Source organism: Leucopleurus acutus (genome assembly GCF_964270905.1).
Source record: "Leucopleurus acutus genome assembly, chromosome: 5".
Classification (NCBI taxonomy): domain Eukaryota; kingdom Metazoa; phylum Chordata; class Mammalia; order Artiodactyla; family Delphinidae; genus Leucopleurus; species Leucopleurus acutus.
This window is the reverse complement of record NC_139147.1, coordinates 105,018,491-105,036,899: the sequence shown is the minus strand read 5'-3', so window position 1 is coordinate 105,036,899 and position 18,409 is coordinate 105,018,491. Positions and strand designations below refer to the sequence as shown.

Sequence of the window (18,409 nt, the reverse complement as noted above, 5' to 3'; positions counted from 1 at the left end):
TCTCCACCAGCCACCCCTGCAGACACCTAGCAAATTGAAGTAGTTAAGTCAAATACCCCTCATCCATCTGCATTTTGTCTTTCAAAATATTTTCAAACTCTCTTGTGGGGGTTTCCCTGGTGGCGCAGTGGTTGGGGGTCCGCCTGCCGAGGCAGGGGACGCGGGTTCGTGCCCTGGTCCGGGAGGATCCCGCATGCCGCGGAGCGGCTGGGCCCGTGAGCCATGGCCGCTGAGCCTGCGTGTCCGGAGCCTGTGCTCCACAACGGGAGGGGCCACAGCAGTGAGAGGCCCGCGTACCGCAAAACAAAAAAAAAACTCTCTTGTGTGCCACTGTCTCCTTTTCCATTTCCTTTGTCCATGTAAGTTCATACCTTATTTCTTCCTTTAATATTATTTTAGTAGGATTTCAGAAGAGAGAGAAGATAAATTCCTGTGTTCGATATGCCATGTGTAACTAGAAGTCTCATGAAGGTTTTTGTTATTTTTAATAGCAGAAATATAAAATCCTGTGCAGAAACCATGTATGTAAAACAAAGCAGACCTCTGGTCCAGGAGGACTGAAGGAGAGGGGTTGGGATACCCCTGCCCAGAACATGGCATCCCCCACCATTTCCCTTCAATGCTGCTCTACTTCGCGCTCAGTGCCCCTCACCGTCCCTCCCCTAGAAACCCTCAAAGCCCACCTGAAACTCTTCTGGCAGAGCAGAATTTGAGAATCACTTAGTCATCTACCCTCTCTGGAGACACAGCTATCTAAACACATACGTATTTCACAGTAGCTCATAACAAGCTACACTTGTTGACTCTCCATAAGGAAGATTATTTATATCCTGTTCGTTCATATGTTTTCCTCTCCACATTCTGGGATGAGCTCATCCTCTCTGAGAACACGATGACTTTTTGGATCCCCCTTAGGATGATGGTTAATAATGAGACTTAACGTTCCTAAGAAATGTCACTTTTTCCCTGTAAATTTAAAGTCTGCAAAGACTGACTGCCATTCTCCTTCCTCAGGAATAATGTAGGAGAAAAGCCTTAGGAAATGTTCAGTTGCAATTGTGTACCCATATTCTCCATCCCTATTAGAATTAGTGTTTCTCTGATGTGTTACAATTCCTGAAATTCTTCATTGAGCTAGAAGTACCTTACCTCTTTCTTACAAAAGTACTTGAGGGATGTTAGAACTTTGAGGTCACTGATGTGGCACTCCAGAATGCTCCAAAGCGCACCTGTTGAACTAGTTAAATAATCAAAACCAGGTAAATATTAGCTGAATTTACTGCTTTAAGGAGCTCAGGACTCAATTTTAAATGAGGCTGAGGACTTACAATCAATTGCCGAAGCAATGGGTTCTGAAGTGCTAAGCTTACTTTTAAGGCAGGGCCTACCCAGGTAAGTAGGGTCCTTTGGCAAAATAGTGGACTTCTATTTATGCATTTTAAAGGGTGTTTACCTGTAAAAATTCACTTCATATTATGTGAGAAATTGTGAAGTAGCGGGAGGGTCCTTTGGGAAGACAAGTTTAAGCTGCTCCTGTGAGAGTAAGTCCTTCTCTGTTGGCCTTTGGGTTTCAGCCCCACTGAATTTTTCTAATTAGTGCTATCTCCTAAAGTACTTTTTAAAAGAATGACAAGCTATTAAATGTAAGCTAGACTTATGATAATCCCATAAAGACATTTCATGCCCAATACTGCAGCAAAAGAATTTTTGATATTGCTTCATAACTCAGCTGATTAAATTTGACTTATACTGAAATGTGGCCAGTATAGGAAGCGCCGTATTTTTCTTCAAAATGTGCTAATCCACACATAATCAGCCTTTTCAAACTGAGATCGTATGACCTTTGTCCGTTTTCTCTGTTTAAAAATGTTCCAGCTAAAAGCTTAAATGGAAATGAGAGAAATGACCTATTTTTGAAAGAAGTTTCTAAGAAATGTTAGATTTACTCATGTTCTTAGAAAAATTAAATATTTCTTTTCTCTTATGACTAGTATAATACTTTGCTATAAAATATTTTTTCATTGACCAAATTAATCTTGAATCAGCATTATATTTCGGATTCTGAGTTTATGTAGCTTAGTGTTATTAAAGGAATGGAAACTGGCTTGGCTGCTGTGAAAACACAGGACAGAGTGGTCATTAGTAACAGACATCTAGGAAGTCTTTCATTTTTCAAACATTACAGGCTGATTTGACATCATGGAGAAAACTTTTTCTGCCATCTCCATTCTCCTTTTCTCAGAGTAACACAAAATGAACCTGACCCCCCGACTTCTCTTCTTCCCTTACCCCAAGATAGATTTTATTTACATGCACATAAATATAAATACAACATAATACAGTCTATTCACAAAGTATGCAATGTAATATTGTAACCTGGAAAAGGCTATATACCCTTCTCTCCATGCGTTGTGAAGATTATGAAAAACAGAAATGCCCCAGAGAGCTTTTGAGACGCTCGTTTGAATAATGATTACTGTTTACTTATCTCAGCCATTCCAACATCCCCAGATCAAAACTCATTTCTTTCTTGTTCTTATAGGTTTATTGGCGAATGGCTGAGATAAGACCAGTAATAGTTACTCACCACCTCCTCTTGTGTTTGGGCTGCGTGGAGGGGAGGGGGCGGGGAGGCACCGTAGCCCAGGGAGTTGTCTCGATAGGACAGATAGCAGTGATCTAGAGAGGCTTTAAAGAAATTGGATTCATAGGAGCTTCGAATGTGAGGAACTGAGAATCTGAATATATAATCTGCCACAGATCACAGGTCAAACCAGCCTCATTTTGCCAGGAAAGTAAATCATCCTTTTGTCTCTGATAGTAATAATTTTTGCATAATTTCCTGGAAGAAGTAAGCACAGTGGTCATATATACCCAGCATGAGTGAGAAGAGGTTGTCCTGTTTCAACACAATGAAATTTGCTTTCCTGAAGTAATAGGTACATACTACAACAACCTATTTGTAACATGCAATATACCTTTTGAACTTCATATTAATCTCATACATGTGTACTATTAATTTGCTTAGAAAATCCTTCATATGAGTAATTCCACAGTACCTGTCATTGCAAATGGTAGTTTGCAAATTCTCTTTTATACTCTTTGAAAATTCATCAGGTAATCTACAGAAAACCTATCATTTTTATGCCCTCCTCCAAGAATTATCTGCAGTATTCTAAAACATTACACAATTTTTAAAGTGAAGCAAAATTTGAAGTGGATCTTTTGAAGAGTAAGATTAAAATGGCAAAACAAATTTAATCATGTAAGCAATTCTTCTCTTTTACAAACCTGAAAGAAAAGCAAATTGGCATTTGTGAAATTTTCTTTGTCTAATAAATAGCCTCACTTTACAATAATGCCAATGACCCCAGTTTAATTAGGTGCAATTAATTTTGTGCAAGCGAAATTTGACATCTTGCTAGAGGCATATCCAGCTGTACTCTGTCTTATGAATTTTATTATTATCGCCAGTGAGAATTCAGTTGTCAGAGCTGCTGCAAAAGAGTGGGAGACAGGGAGAAAAAGGCCACAGGGGCTGCATTTTATATTTAAAAATGGCTCCAGTGGACAACCAAATGTTTAATTAAAAGAACTTCTAGAAATGATTTTTCATTGTGCATCATCTTTGACAAGTTATCATGACTTTATTACTGAAATTTGCACTCCCTTTAGACAGCGGTCCCTCACATGTGTCTGGACACACACAGCTCATATGAAGACCAGCTCCTTTGAGAGTTTACATAAGCACTCACTGCTATGAGAAAACAGCCTCACTGACTGCATGTGAGCTCTGTCATCTGGAGTTTTAACACAATCCTTTTGTTCAGTATTTTTGTAAAATTTTCTGTTCCCCTCAGATTATTCTCATTCAGATCATCACATGCATTAAAAACCCATGGAAGATATTTCAGAAAACCACTGCCAATTAAATGGTGACACATGCCTCCTTAACACTTAGAATTTTTTTTGTTGTTTTTTGTTTTGGTGATGTGCCTTGCGGCATGCGGGAATCTTAGTTCCCCAACCAGGAATCAAACTTGCTCCCCCTGCTCTCATACTTTTACATGTACCTGTCCAGTTTTCCCAGCACCACTTATTGAAGAGGCTGTCCTTTCTCCACTGTATATTCCTGCCTCCTTTATCAAAGATAAGGTGACCATATGTGTGTGGGTTTACCTCTGGGCTTTCTATCCTGTTCCATTGATCTATCTTTCTGTTTTTGTGCCAGTACCATACTGTCTTGATTACTGTAGCTTTGTAGTATAGTCTGAAGTCAGGGAGTCTGATTCCTCCAGCTCCGTTTTTCGTTCTCAAGATTGCTTTGGCTATTCGGGGTCTGCAGTGGAAGTGTGGAGCCCTAACCACTGGACCACCAGGGAATTCCAGAATTTTTGTTTTAGCTATTGAAAAGTCCTTTCAGGTTTATTTGGGTATATATTTTTATCACATGTGTCTTTTGTGCATACAAAAAAATAAGAAAAAGTGAAATTGGTTAAGGTAGTCCTACACCCTTTTTCACATTCACAATTCAATTCTCCATTTAACCACTTTCCCTTAGCGTTGTCCATCTTTGCTTTTCCCCACAGTGTCACCCTTTGTGCCATCAGGAGGTGCTGTGCTTCACCTTCCAAGCCACTGTCCCCCATTCTGCGGGTTTTGATGCTGGCACTTTTTTATGATCAGAAGGCATGAATGGTCAACTACCAGAGCCCACCTCTTCTTCAGTGGTCCTTATATGGCTTGTTGGCTGACAGAGTTACAGCTCAGTAGAGGAGTCATGCCACCAGCTGCATGGGTGGCTGAGATTGTGAGACATACCCCGACGTTGAAGATGGCCAAAGATGAATAACCATGCGTCATAGAATTAATGCAATTCAGTAAATCTACTGCATTCTTTTTAATGACTGAACAGAATCAAACGACCACAAATTCAGTCATGAAACAGAAGGTCTTTGAGATGAAGCTTACTATGGGACCAAGCCTAAATGGCAGCCCCAACATTATTTTAAACATAAACGTAAGAAGTGATGAAAGCAGTGATTCAGTGTTCAAGACAGTAAAAGAATTTGCAATTAAGATTTTCACCAAATCTAACCATACCCCTCAAAAACATCCACAGGCACTGACTCTTCAACTGCCATATCTTTACCCCAGCCTCACAGAGGTAAACACCGGTCCGGTCCGGGAGGGGATGAGCCTAACTTCAGCTCCAGCAGCTGAAACTCATCAGCAGGTCCGGCAGATACAAGTTTAAACTCTGTCTGGGCTGAGCAGAGTAAATAGGCAGGCTGGCTTTAAAAATACAAAGAGTGAAATGTATATCCTTTACTTGAGAGTCTATCATCTATGCAGATCGAAAAAGGAGAATGGGATTGAGACTGGGCTGGGGAGGGATGGCAACAGTTGAGTCAAAGAGTCCATCCACAGAAATGTTCACTTATAAGAAAATTTGTTTCTTACTGCCCTCCCCCCTGCTGGGGGCAGGATCTCCTACCCCCAGCACCCTGCCAAAAACAAAAGCCCAGGCTGACTCATACATGAGTCATGGTCCCTGCATAGACACCATCTGAGTCAGACACGCAGCCATCCTCTTCCAGCTGTCAAATACTTAATCCTACTCACCTTTCTCCAACACACAGTGCTAATCAACTCACCCATTTTCTCTCCTTTTCCTTTTTTAAATTCCTGCTAAAGGCCCACACGTAGCAGCTCAGAGGCACTCAAAAGAGAAAAATTTGAAGTCAACTGAATTTCTTCCACGAAGAAATATCTAGGTATATTTCCTGCCACTTTTTCTGTACAGAGAGCTCCACATTTTTGTTTACAAACTTGGAATCATAGTATACCTGTTGTTTTAGAGCTTGGTTTTTGTTTCTGTTTTTGACTTAACAATACATCAGGAATATTTGCCCATATTCATAACTGTTCCATTATATATATTTTTACTAGCTGCATAATGGCCCATCATATATTTCACCATAATATACTTTTTTTTGTAGTTCTATCAGTCTTTTTTTAAATTGGGGTATAGTTGTTTTACAATGTTGTGTTAGTTTCTACTGTACAGCGAAGTGAATCAGCCATATGTATCATATATCCCCTCTTGTTTGTTTGTTTGTTTGTTTTTGCGGTATGCGGGCCTCTTACTGTTGTGGCCTCTCCCGTTGCGGAGCACAGGCTCTGGACACGCAGGCTCAGCGGCCATGGCTCACGGGCCCAGCCGCTCCGCGGCATGTGGGATCTTCCCGGACCCGGGCACGAACCTGCGTCCCCTGCATCGGCAGGCGGACTCTCAACCACTGCGCCACCAGGGAAGCCCTATCCCTTCTTTTTTGGATTTCCTTCCCATTTAGGTCACCACAGAGCAGTAAGCAGAGTTCCCTGTGCTATACAGCAGGTTCTCATTAGTTATCTGTGTTATACATATCAGTGTATAATTGTCAATCCATAATATACTTAATCTCTTATTGTTAGACACTGAAGTTGTTTCCAATTTTTTGTTTTGCTTTCTTTTTTCATCTTCTCTTTTATTCTTCCATTCATGAATTTATTCTAGCCTTCTTATAGTGCCCTGGCTTCTCACCACACTCTCCTAGAATAAAATGCCAGCTTTGTGACCCTGTATAATTTAACCTCTGAGCCTTAGTTTTCTCATATGCAAAATGGAGATCATAATACTTGTTTTAGGTGTATCTGAGGATTAGAGGTAATATATACGAAGTGCCTACAATATAGTAGGTGCTCAAAAGTGGTCATTCTTTTTATTTCAGAAAGTAGATTGCTGAGAAATCATTTGGCTTTAATTAAGGGAAAGGAGACCACATTTGGCACCTAGGAGAGATGGCTGTTTTATTCCATCATTATTGCAGTATCAGAAGAGTACCCTTTCTGGTCTTCAATGCATGCAGAAAACATTTCTGGTGAAAATGCATTTTTTAACATTAAGATCCTATAATTCCAAATTGAATTACATAGAAGTGGTCATTATTGAAGGAACTAGACACTGATGTGGAATTAGAATCAGCAGCTGTCTGAGGAATGCAAGTATTTATAGCTCCCTAGAGAATCGGGTTAGGCCACAGGGGCTGCTGCTTCACCATAGAAAAGCTGGTGAACGCTAGTCCACTTCTCCATCCGTTACTTAAGTAGTGAGAAGATTCTGTGGCCACGTGGAGTCGGATGCCTACCAGCCCTCACGCAAACACATACAGATGGAAGGGCCAGAGCTAATGAGCCTTAGAAAAGGGAGCAGAGAAAAAGTATGCGCAGGATCGGGAGAAGAAAACCCAGAGAGGGCCATTCACACTCCCGCCGCCTTCGGAGCTACCTTCCGTGGCTTTCGCTGAGGAAGCCAAAAGCCTGAGTCCTGTAAGATGTGGGGTGAGGACACGACATGAAGAGACATGGTGCCCCCCTTTCCCCCAGCCCTATCTCTAGCACAGAGTTTGAAACTGCCCTTAACTGCTCTGGGCACATAACAGCGGGAGAGCCGGCTTTCCATCCCTCTTCTGCATTTGCTTCCCCCATCCCGCAGACCACTTTTCTACTGCAGTTAGTTCCCCGCTCATTCACTCTTCTTGGTTAACACCTTACTTACTAATTAATGTCCAGGTAAGTGAAAGTGTTTCCTTTCTCATCTATAAGATAGGGAGTGTCTAGTAAGTATTTTTTTGAGTTCCCTTCCAATGCTCTATAGAGTCCACATTTCTATTTGTATATTGTGATTTAATGATCCAAGCATTTGGTACCTGTTAGAAGACCTGATTTCTGTCCCTGGATCAACTGCTACTATGCATCCACTTAATATAGGGGCCGTGAACTGTAACATGCCTTCAGGGGCCAGCAAGAAACATAAAGGAATGAAGTAGCCCAGATAAAAGGCAATAGGTGGGACTGTATTGAACTAGAAAGTGTGTGCTCTGGCCAAAGGGGAGGCATCAGCTCAGCACTGGCCAGTCGGTGCCGTGGGGTTTGCAGAGATGTTATTGCCTGATCATCAAATGAACAAACAAATGAACAGTTAAACATCCCCTTTCTTTCTAATATAGTTGTAAAAATCATTTATAATACTTCTGTGTGTATGATCATATATGTTAGACCAGCAGTGTTTGCACCTATGTGAATATCACTCTTTTTTAAAAAGTCAGCTCAGCCATAAAAAGGAATGAAATTTTGCCATTTGCAGCAACATGGATGGACTTGGAGGACATTATACTACGTGAAATAAGTCAGACAGAGAAAGACAAATACTGTATGATATCACTTATACGTGGAATCTTAAAAAAATACAGCAAACTAGTGAATATAACAAAAAAGAAGCAGACTCACAGATATAGAGAAGAAACTAGTGGTTACCACCTTTGGCACCTAGGAGAGATGGCTGTGGGGAAACGGAAGCAGGAGGGGCAACATAGGGGTAGTGGAGTAAGAGGTACAAACTATTAGGTATAAAATAAGCTACAAGGATATATTGTACAACACAGGGAATAGAGCCAAAATTTTATAATAACTATAAATGGAGTATAATCTTTAAAAATTGAGAATTACCGTATTGTACACCTGTAACTTATACAACATTGTACAGCAACTATACTTCAATTTTAAAATTTTTTAAATTTTTAAAAAGTCAAATTATCATCCCATGCGTTGCACACTCTTTAGCAAAAGAAAATTAACACAATCCCACTAAAGTAAAATAAGAAATAGCAGTATATTTTCACAATAACAAATATTGAGAAGTAGAAACTGCCTTTCCTTTTTTTTTTTTTCAATAGTAATTCTGTAGCTTTCATGGTAAATGTCAATACAAAACAGTCAGTAGGGAAAAGAAGAATAAGGAGCAAGGTTTGGGAAATGGGAAAGGTATTTCACAATTTATTAAGGAATAGCAGCACCTCATTTTAACCCACCTCAGCACATTCTGTAGACACACCATCACACACGCAGTACATCTAGAACTTACCCAAACCTCAATTGCTTCCACGTTCTTTCTTCACGACAAATCCTTAGAAAAATGAAATGTGTTTACAGCTACCCTTGGGTAATTACAATGCACATTTTATATTCCGTCCCCTTTGAAATTCTCATGAAACAGGAAAAGATAATGGGTGATAATATTCATTATGTAGAAAGCCTTTGAATAATGCATCGGAGATTCATTAAAATAAATAGAAATAATATATTTTAACAGCCCAGCCACAAACTAGTTGGGACTACTGAGTAATGAATGGCATGGCAGGGCCAGCGGCTCTCACAGCCACACTGGTTTTGGACAGAAGATGAGCAATGCATGTTTGAAATCCATAGGCATTTCAAAGTTTCCTCTCTGTTTCTTAAGGAAACCATATGATTGCCTGGAAATTATAAGCAACTACAGGAGGCATTATGTGCTTAAAATTATATTGCCATCACAGGCAAGACCTAATATATCCAAACCAAAGGTTAAGTGCAGTGCAGTATGGGGCAAAGGCCACTGGATTCAAACACCAGAGGCCCAGCCTATAGTCTCTTGCTTCGTGATCTTGTACCATTTATCTGTTGCCATGGTGGTGATGTGTAATAAAAACCCACCCACATCGGTGGCATCCGATGATAAGCACTGATTTCCGCTGCTGATCAGAGCTGGCTTCCCACGGGGCTTACTCGTGTGTCTGTGATCGATTGGCTACGGGTTGGCGAGGCACCGCTACGGCTTGCTCTTGGCTGAGCTCCGTCAGGCGCCTGGGGCTTCAGTTGGGACAACGGCTGATTGAGTTCTGTGCTACGAAGTCCCTCCTCTGCCAGCAGGCTGAGCTGGACTTGTTCTGCGGGCAGCGGCACGGTTCCCTGGGGCAGCGGCGCGTGGGGGGGGGGGGGCGGATGGAGGCGCTCGGAACCGGAATACTGTCACTTCCTCTGCATTCTGTTGGCCAAGGCAAGTCAGGAGGCCAGCCCAGGGGTCCGGAAATAGACTCCACCTCTTGACGGAGAACCCGCAGTCTTATTATAGGGGGACCAGATAGAGAGACGGGAAGAATTGGGACCATTTTAATAATCAGGCTGTCACAGATCTGGGGCAAGTTATCTGACTTCTTTGAGTAACCGCTGCCTTGCCTGGAATCCACAGGTGGTTGTACAGCCCAAGGAGAGAATGAAGTGAACACACTTTTAAACTCAAATTCACTGTAACCGTTCAAGTGAAATTAACTAAGGCGTGATGCAGGGGATAGAACCAAAGAATCTTCAGCATTCCTCTGTGGATGCTGGCGGTCTAAGCTAGTGCTGGGAGATTCCTGTTTTTAAAATCAGAAAACACCAAATGGTTCTGGGATTCGGAGCTGGCCGTCAGACCAGGCCACTCCCAGTCGCTGCAACCCAAGGCCAAGGACAAAGGCCAGATTCCCAATGCTGCTGCCCCACTAGAGGTCACAGCAAACTTTAAGACCATCCCATCACTTCTCCCACGGAGTAAACTGGTCTTGTCCCTGTATTTTGAAAAAGGTATTGTCTTTATACCAAACCATATCACCAGGTAGCTAGGTCTTTGAGCTATCCTCTTAGTAGTTAAGATCTTGCCATCTCCATCATTCTCTCAATTCCGAGCATATCTTCATAATATCCCTGCTGACAGTAGTTGGAGGTCAGCACATGTGTTTTCTAAGTAAGTTTTCCTCACTGTAAATGCCAAGTGGACACTGGTGCTGAACAGCCTATCAACTAAATGCTTTCCCGATCCTGGCCAACAGGAACTGTCACTCAGAAAGCCACGTTCGCTCACACTGAGATGTCCAGGAAGCACACTTAGTCTCTATCTCTTCACGTTTCTGAGCCTTCTCCATCCATAACAGCCCCCTCCCCATACCCTCAGCTCCCTGTCAGTAACTCTGGGCTGCAGTGTGGTTTTTCATGGCATAAGGAGAAGAGGTTTCCGGGGTGACCAGGACGCAGACCTTCCAGTAATCAAATCCGCAGGCAAGGCAGACATCAAGCAGCCTTTTGCTCATAGCCCTCTGCCGAACGCCATTCCAAACATCAAGTGACCCTGAATTGGATACCTTAAATTATATCACTAATTAACAAGAAGAGGTTAGTGTTTTGTTTTCATCTCAGACGGTGCTTGAGAGCTCCAAGCAAATTAGCCCCCGGCTGCTGGGATTTCGCCAGACTGCATAGCCTGGTTATAGGCGAGACACCGCAGTGTGAGGGACCAGGGCTCCGAGTGGCCGGAGGGAGAGCCTCAGAACAGCCATGCCTCCCCGGGATGGGAAGGGGCCAGGAACAGGGGTTATCATTCCTGGACCCAGTGGCACAGAGGCCCTCAGCACTGGCCGCTGCTTGGGAGCTGTGGTCGAGTTTCCCCAAGGCCGCCTTCGCCTTAAACCCTCTTAAAGGCTAAAGGCAAACAAATCCTTCTTGAAACCCGAGTCCGTTTTAAGATGTCTGTACGAAAATCCCCGCTGAACTATTAGCTGTAATATCATATAATTTCCTTTTCCTGAGAGTAACACTCTTGGTGATTACCGCTATAAGGAATTATAAGGCTCACCCTGTAAGAAGCTCTGCTCAGTTTCCCGCGGTGATAATGTGTTACTAAGGCGATTTTCTGAATTTCTACCTGAGGTGTTTTTTCATTTCACTCCGACTACTAAATCCTTCCCTTTTCTTTTTTCTTGGCCTTTCCTGAGTTAGAAACACTGCATGGGATAGTTGATCTAGGTCTGAGTTGATCCTTAGCACAAAGGTCAATTTGGGGGCAGAACAACAGAATTTACGATCAGACTTTCTTCATAATGAAAATATGTATCTTTAGATGTTTTAAACCTTATTTTGCAGTGGTATCATGTGTTATTTTATATTTTTATAATCTGTGTATATAGTGTCTTCTTTTCAAGACTTTAGTTATTCAATAAATAGGAAATACTACATAATCCTTGATTCGAATTAGGTTTAATTTAAAATGTCTTTTTTATTTTAAAATATGACTTTAAAATGTCTGTTTTTAATTTGCACTTTTTTAATTTCCACTGTTGTCCGATCCATGTATCTTGAGTTTTATTGTTAAAAATGGGTTGATTTGGGTTTTTTTTTAACCAACTACAGACAATAAATTTTAAAACTTAATTTATATGGGATCAAAGGGTAACCTGAACATATTATATTTCTCCAGGAAAAAAAAAATATATATTCTAATGATAGAAAGTTGAAAGGAGACAAATTCCAGCTCAATAAATATTCAAGCTGCCTAACAGTGAAAGTCAGCTCTGGACGCCCCCAGTGAGTCAGTTGTGCATCAGGAATTGCTGTGACCAGGCCAGGTATTCAAGTAGGTGACTGCAGGGGTCCCTTTACAAAGTCACATCACCTTTAAAATTCTGTGGGTGTTTTTGTCTAGGCTTTCAGGAAGTAGAGAAAGGAGGATAATGAACAGGTACAGAGCACCTGCCCTTTGCCCATCTCTGAGGTCTTTTCATCCTTTCTACAAACTGAATTATTCACCCTATTTTACAGATGAGGAAACTGAGGTTCATAAAGTAATGTGCCTTGGGAAAGAAGTAAGGATTCAAACCTAAGTCCTACTGATTCCAAGCACCCTGAGCTGATCACAGCAGAACCTGTCGCTTTCTGCGGCCAGCCCTAGGCCTGGGTCTGCTTGCCTGCACCGGAGGGTAGTGAGGGAATGGAACTGGACCTACAGAGGGAAAGGCTGCGTTTCTCTCCTGGGGAAAATAAGCTGGGACTTTCAGTCATTAGAGAAGTTAACAATAGGTGGCGGTACATACCCATAACAATGATGGTGCCTGTGTTAAATCAGTACATTTTCTTCTTCTGAGTTCTGTATTGTTTTCAATCAAAGTGCTTTAAATGAGTCACTTGAGCAATTTATGCAGAGCATCCATTTGAATAATAAAAAAAAAAAGCAAATGGGAATGTCAGCTATCAGACGAGTTGCTCTTTGCATTTCTCACTGGGACAATAATGACGCCAGAGCAGATTTGGTGTCCCCTGTCCTAAACCTGGCTTACAGGAGCCTCCTTATGACCCCTTGCTGCTTAGGAGTTTCCTTCTGCCTTTTCTTTCTCTAAACCTACAGACTGGGGCTACTAGGGATGCTAAGAAAGTGCTTCTTGAAAAACACTTTGTTGTCAAACAGCAATGAAATGTGTTCGACTTCAAATGAAGGTTGTTAGGACACAGAGTTGGATCCACAGCCTGGTTGCGTGTATAGCAGATACACAGCCACCTGGCCCTTTGTGACCACATTTCCGGCAACATCCCTTTGGAGCTTCCCAGATTCGGCACAAGCATAATGAGCTCCCAAGACATCTCTGCCTCTGAGGCTCTGTACGCAAGGCAGTCTGTAGAGCCTTGTGCTCCAACATTCTGCTTTTCTGACTAAGCTGGACGTTTCCTTAAGTTTCTCGAGGGTGAACCTCTGGTGTGTTTTTTTCTTAATGACATAAATGGGCTCCCTTGGTTGGCTTTTGACAACCGCCTCAAATAACATTTTCCTTCAGACGACCTTATTTGGGAATAAAAAGGAGTCTTTCTTCGGAGAGCTCTGGCCCCGGGATGCTGTATCTAATGAACATCATTGGATTGTCCCCGTGGGGCAGGACACTAGCTGACACCAAGCAGCCTCATGTGGCTGAGGACCCATTCCTCTTCATCGACAAAAAATGTAAACGCAGTGTCTCAACGCGTTTTTATTGTGTACCAACGATATGTTTGATGTTGTGCTGGGTGCTACCATGTGGCCTGAAATTACTTTTCTCCCAGCGTGAATTTGTGTGTGGAAAAAAAAAACGAATACAGTATGAGTTAAAAGTTATCATCTTATCATTTATCAGCTTATCAAGTTATCTTTCTTATCTTCTAGTAAAAGTTATCATTTATGAGTTGGGAGTAATATTTGCTCACTCACTGCTCCCTGAGAAGAACACATTAAACTACTTTCTTTAGCAAAATCAGGCAGTTCTTTCGGTTGCTACCAGATAACAAATAGCTGAATGGAATTAGTGTCCTGTTTCCTTCTGCCCAGCCTGCAGAGTGGGATGAACCTGCAGATATGCTTTGTCAACGACAGCGGCAGCGATAAGGACAGCGATGCTGATGACAGCAAGACCGAAACGAGCTTGGACACCCCCTTGTCTCCCATGGTGAGTCCCGAAGCTGCCACTGAGGCTCAGAGTGTGCTCTCCTGGTCATTTAGCTTCTTTTCTGTTGTTAGTCAGAAACAAACATGTCAGAGGTTAAAAAAGCGGTGTCTCCTGACATTTCTTGACATGGCATGCTCCTAAAGTTTGACAGTGATTGAAAAAGCAAAACTGTGATCCAAGAAGGATACATAAGCTCTGTTAAAGTTAGCGACGACTTTCATACTAAATCGTAAGAGAAATCACATAGGCCCTGAAAATTATAAAAGAAAATACACTATATACCAATCCTTCCCCCCTGGGCTTAGAAATATGAGCACGGACTAACAATGGGACACATTTTAAAAGGCAGGGGATGGGGTCCAGGCAGGGGCGGGAATGGTAGCACATAGCTGTTGCTCAGAGAAGCCAGCAAGGTAATGTGGGTTAAACATTGGTTACTATTCCTTGCACACGTATTACAAAAGATGGCTTGATGATCCTGGGTGCTTGTTGCTGGATTTCTTTCCTCTCTGGGAGGTCTATCGCCTTTCTTACCAAAGACTAACTAATAGGAAACCGTGTTGGTTGTTGAGTGCAAAGCCGCGTCAGAACTTCATAGGATATCTGAGATCCTGTCCGCTCCAGGGAGCAACGCACCGCCTTAGCTCTGGGTTAAATATTTTGCTGTGTCTGTTCACTTCAAGAAAGGTTTGAGAGTAAGAATCCAAGAAATGTCTCAAGTTTGTTGCAAATATATATTCTCCCTATTATTAATTATGTTACTTTTTATGCTAAAATCAGAGTCTATCACTGACTGAGGAAATAAAGTAGCTTTTAAAATGTTACTTGCGATGGGTACAAATCACATCAAGAGTTGAGTCCCTTGATGGAGGGAACCCTTGGCTGCTTTGAGAGAGGGCTGAGGGAAGACTGTAGCTCAGCTCCAAAGATGGTACCCGGCACGCAAAGCTCAGGGCTGCTCTTCTTCCCTTCACAGAGCAAACAGAGTTCTTCCTATTCCGATAGAGACACTACTGAAGAGGAATCCGAATCCCTGGATGACATGGATTTCCTCACAAGGCAAAAGAAATTGCAAGCCGAAGCCAAAATGGCCCTTGCCATGGCCAAACCAATGGCCAAAATGCAAGTAGAAGTGGAAAAACAGAACAGGAAGAAGTCTCCCGTCGCTGATCTTGTAAGCAGCGAACGCTGAAATGCAAACGAGTGTTTGGTGGCTGCAAATGGTTGAGGCTGTCCCAGTCCTTTCCCAGAGTTATGCAAACTTGGGTTTTTACAAGGCAGTGTGTAAAACGTACTGTCATTGAGAAACATTTAAGTCTGTTTCTTTTTCCTTCCTACTGTATCACTGAAGGATACACACGCAACAGATTTCACTCACAAAAGTAAACTTTGCTCTTGATTCATGTCTACTGTGTTTCTTAGGGGCAGTTTTAGCTGTCATGGGAATATTTTAATTCCTTTAAAGCAGTCTCAGTTTAAGAACCCATTGCCATGGCAAACTCACTATTGCTTTAGCTCATGTTCCCCCCTTTTCAATGAAGACAGTATGGCAGAGTGGATGAGAGCCCTGGGCTTTGGAGCTTAAGACTAGCTCTGCCATTGACCTACTGTGGGGCTCTGGACACGTCTCAGTTTTCTCATCTATAAAATGGGTATAATAATAATAGCTGTGTCAGAGCACGATTGTGGAAAAAGTAGTCAAAGCACTTAGCACAGTGCTTGTACCATGCTATAAGTTAATAAGTAGCTGATATTATTAATTTTATCCGTGTCATTGACATTGCTTGAGCTCCCTGGTAATTCATTTGTGGATGTAATAATTGACTCTCAGTCGTAGACCAGTCCAAAAGCTTTTGATTTGAGTAGTGTCCCATTCTGATGCCAATAGCGTTTCAGATGATGTGCATATATGGAGGGCCTCGCATTGGGAAAGTCAGATGGGGAAAGCTTTTAAGCAAGGAACCTGAAGTGGGTGAATGAAGGTGGGTCTTTTAGGAGAAAACTGGGTCGTACGTTCAGTGTGCTTGCAGCTCACCCCTCCATTTCTTCCCTTTCTGTCTTCAGCTGCCACACATGCCTCATATAAGTGAATGCTTGATGAAAAGAAGTTTAAAGCCCACTGACCTGAGAGACATGACTATTGGGCAGCTACAAGTCATAGTCAATGATCTCCATTCCCAGATAGAAAGTAAGTGTGAGATGCTCTGGAAAATGGAATATTAAGTGTAAAATACCATGGGATGGATAGTACTATTTCCTGGGTTCAGCTCCTTGGTACGTTTCATTGGGGTCCTCCTGTGTACTTGCAAGGAAAAGAAGAGAATCACAACGCTCTCTTTCTGTTTTTGTTTTTTTTTACTGTAAAATGTTGAGAAACTTTAAGACTTTTTCAAGGTTCACAGAGGTTAGGGATCCTTTTTATTCGTCTGAAATCCCCAGCTCCCAGCACAGTGCCTGGCATGTAGTTGGCTCCCAACGCCTGTTTGTAGAATATAATTTCGTGGTTACAAGTCATTTATTATACAGTTATACGCTCAGCTTTACTTGCACGTACATTCATTTTAGGTCATCAGATTCTATTCGACTTATGCTGTGGGACTCCAGGTGGTGAAAGTATATGTGACCGATATGTGAAAATTATAGGGTGAGAAGGCGTGGGCCTTTTCCCCCCAGAATGAAGAAGGGCCTCCACAGGAAGTGTGCAGGGCGGGTGGTCAGTGAGTGGCATTCACTCGAAGTGATTGGTTACGCAGGGAAGGGCAGGTGCTGGACCAATGAGAGAGCTCGCTCACTGGGACAGCATGCTTAGCCCAGGTGAACTCACGAGCCCTCCAGCCTCTGGAACATACAAGTCCCTAAAGTCTGTAGGCTGATAGATTAAAACCACCTAAGAGACATGCCAACCAAATGCAAACCAACTAGATGTATTTACTTATTCAGGTACAATAAAGGTATTGTGGTTATGTTAAATTTTTTTTAAAAAGAGACCTGTCTTTAGAGACCCATACTGAAGCATTTACAGATGAAATAATATGATGTCTGACATTCTCTTTCAAATGATCTAGTGGGAGAAGGGGAGATAGATGAGTTCAAGACTGGCCATGAGTTGATAACTGTTGAAGCTGGCTGGATGCATGGGGCAGGGGGATTCCTTAAACAATTCTCTTTCCTTTTGTATCTCTTTGAAGATGTCCATAATAAAAAATTTAAAACTTCATACAGAAAAGACATTCCCACACACTATGCAGGCACCCTACTGAGTACTAGTATAAAAAGCTACCCTAAGAACCCACTAGAAAAAATAAAATTGGATGTATTCAGTGACAAGTTAATACCTTCAGCATTTTAAAATCAAGAGAAAGGATTTAACATTTTAATTAGGAAACCATAGATTCACAGGCTTTTAAAAAATTCTACTACATTTTAATTTTAGTTGAGCATAAATTACTAGGAATTAAGGACTTAAAAGGCTGTCTGATCTTTTACCACTGAAACATCCTTCTTAGACTTTAAATAATAACATTGCCAGCTAGTCCTTTTCAGGAGTAGATGGAGTTTTAGACCTCTTTGTATGACTTTTTTGGTCCTTTTCTAAATTGAAAACTAATCTGAACTAAAGGCAGACAAATGCATCATTTGAGGTCAGGATCTCTGAAAACATTTCCAAGGAGGACCTCGCTGCATACCCCCTTCCTTTCTTTGATTTCTGGGCCCAGAGCTCTTGCTAAATGAATGCTATCCCTCATGTGTCCACATGTCCAGACCTAGAAGCTTTCACTCTTAGCTGATGTGAGGGGGGGAAAGCAAGAGAGAGCCCCCTGCTTGTTTATATTTTTCAACGGCAGAAGCCAAATTAAACCCCGTACACTGATTTCAGGAAGACTAGTTATGTTTCCATCTATTTTATGCCCGGTAGAAATCCTGAAGAATACTTTCCTCAGCACCCATTGTCCAGAGAACTCAGGGGTTGTTTCTTCAGGTCTTACACATCTGGTTCTCACACAGCTTTAGATGTTACTGTTTCCTAGAACAACCTGCACGTAGGCTCCTCGCCTCGACCCCGAGGAGCCTTTGAGCATCCTCAAGGCGCCTTCCTCCCCAGCTGGGGGGGTCTGTTGGGGCTCTTGTCGGGTGCAGTGGCCCCCCCAGCTCCCCGTGTGGCAGGAGCACCCTGAAGATGAACGGTGGAAAACTTAATGTGCCCCAGACTTCCGCGTTCACATTTCTTGAAAACAAAATCCCGCTTCTTCTAACAAGCTGTTTTCCTAACG

General features: G+C 42.2%; 1 protein-coding gene across 1 annotated transcript in view; it reads left to right on the top strand.

Annotated features, from left to right (window-relative positions):
- SCHIP1 (schwannomin interacting protein 1) overlaps positions 1-18,409 on the top strand; it is a 123,358-nt gene that overhangs the window by 100,017 nt on the left and 4,932 nt on the right. Inside the window, exons 4-6 of the mRNA XM_082839326.1 lie at positions 14,021-14,138; positions 15,115-15,312; positions 16,203-16,326. Coding sequence (XP_082695452.1) covers positions 14,021-14,138; positions 15,115-15,312; positions 16,203-16,326 — 440 coding nt within the window. The remainder of the gene's footprint in view (positions 1-14,020; positions 14,139-15,114; positions 15,313-16,202; positions 16,327-18,409) is intronic.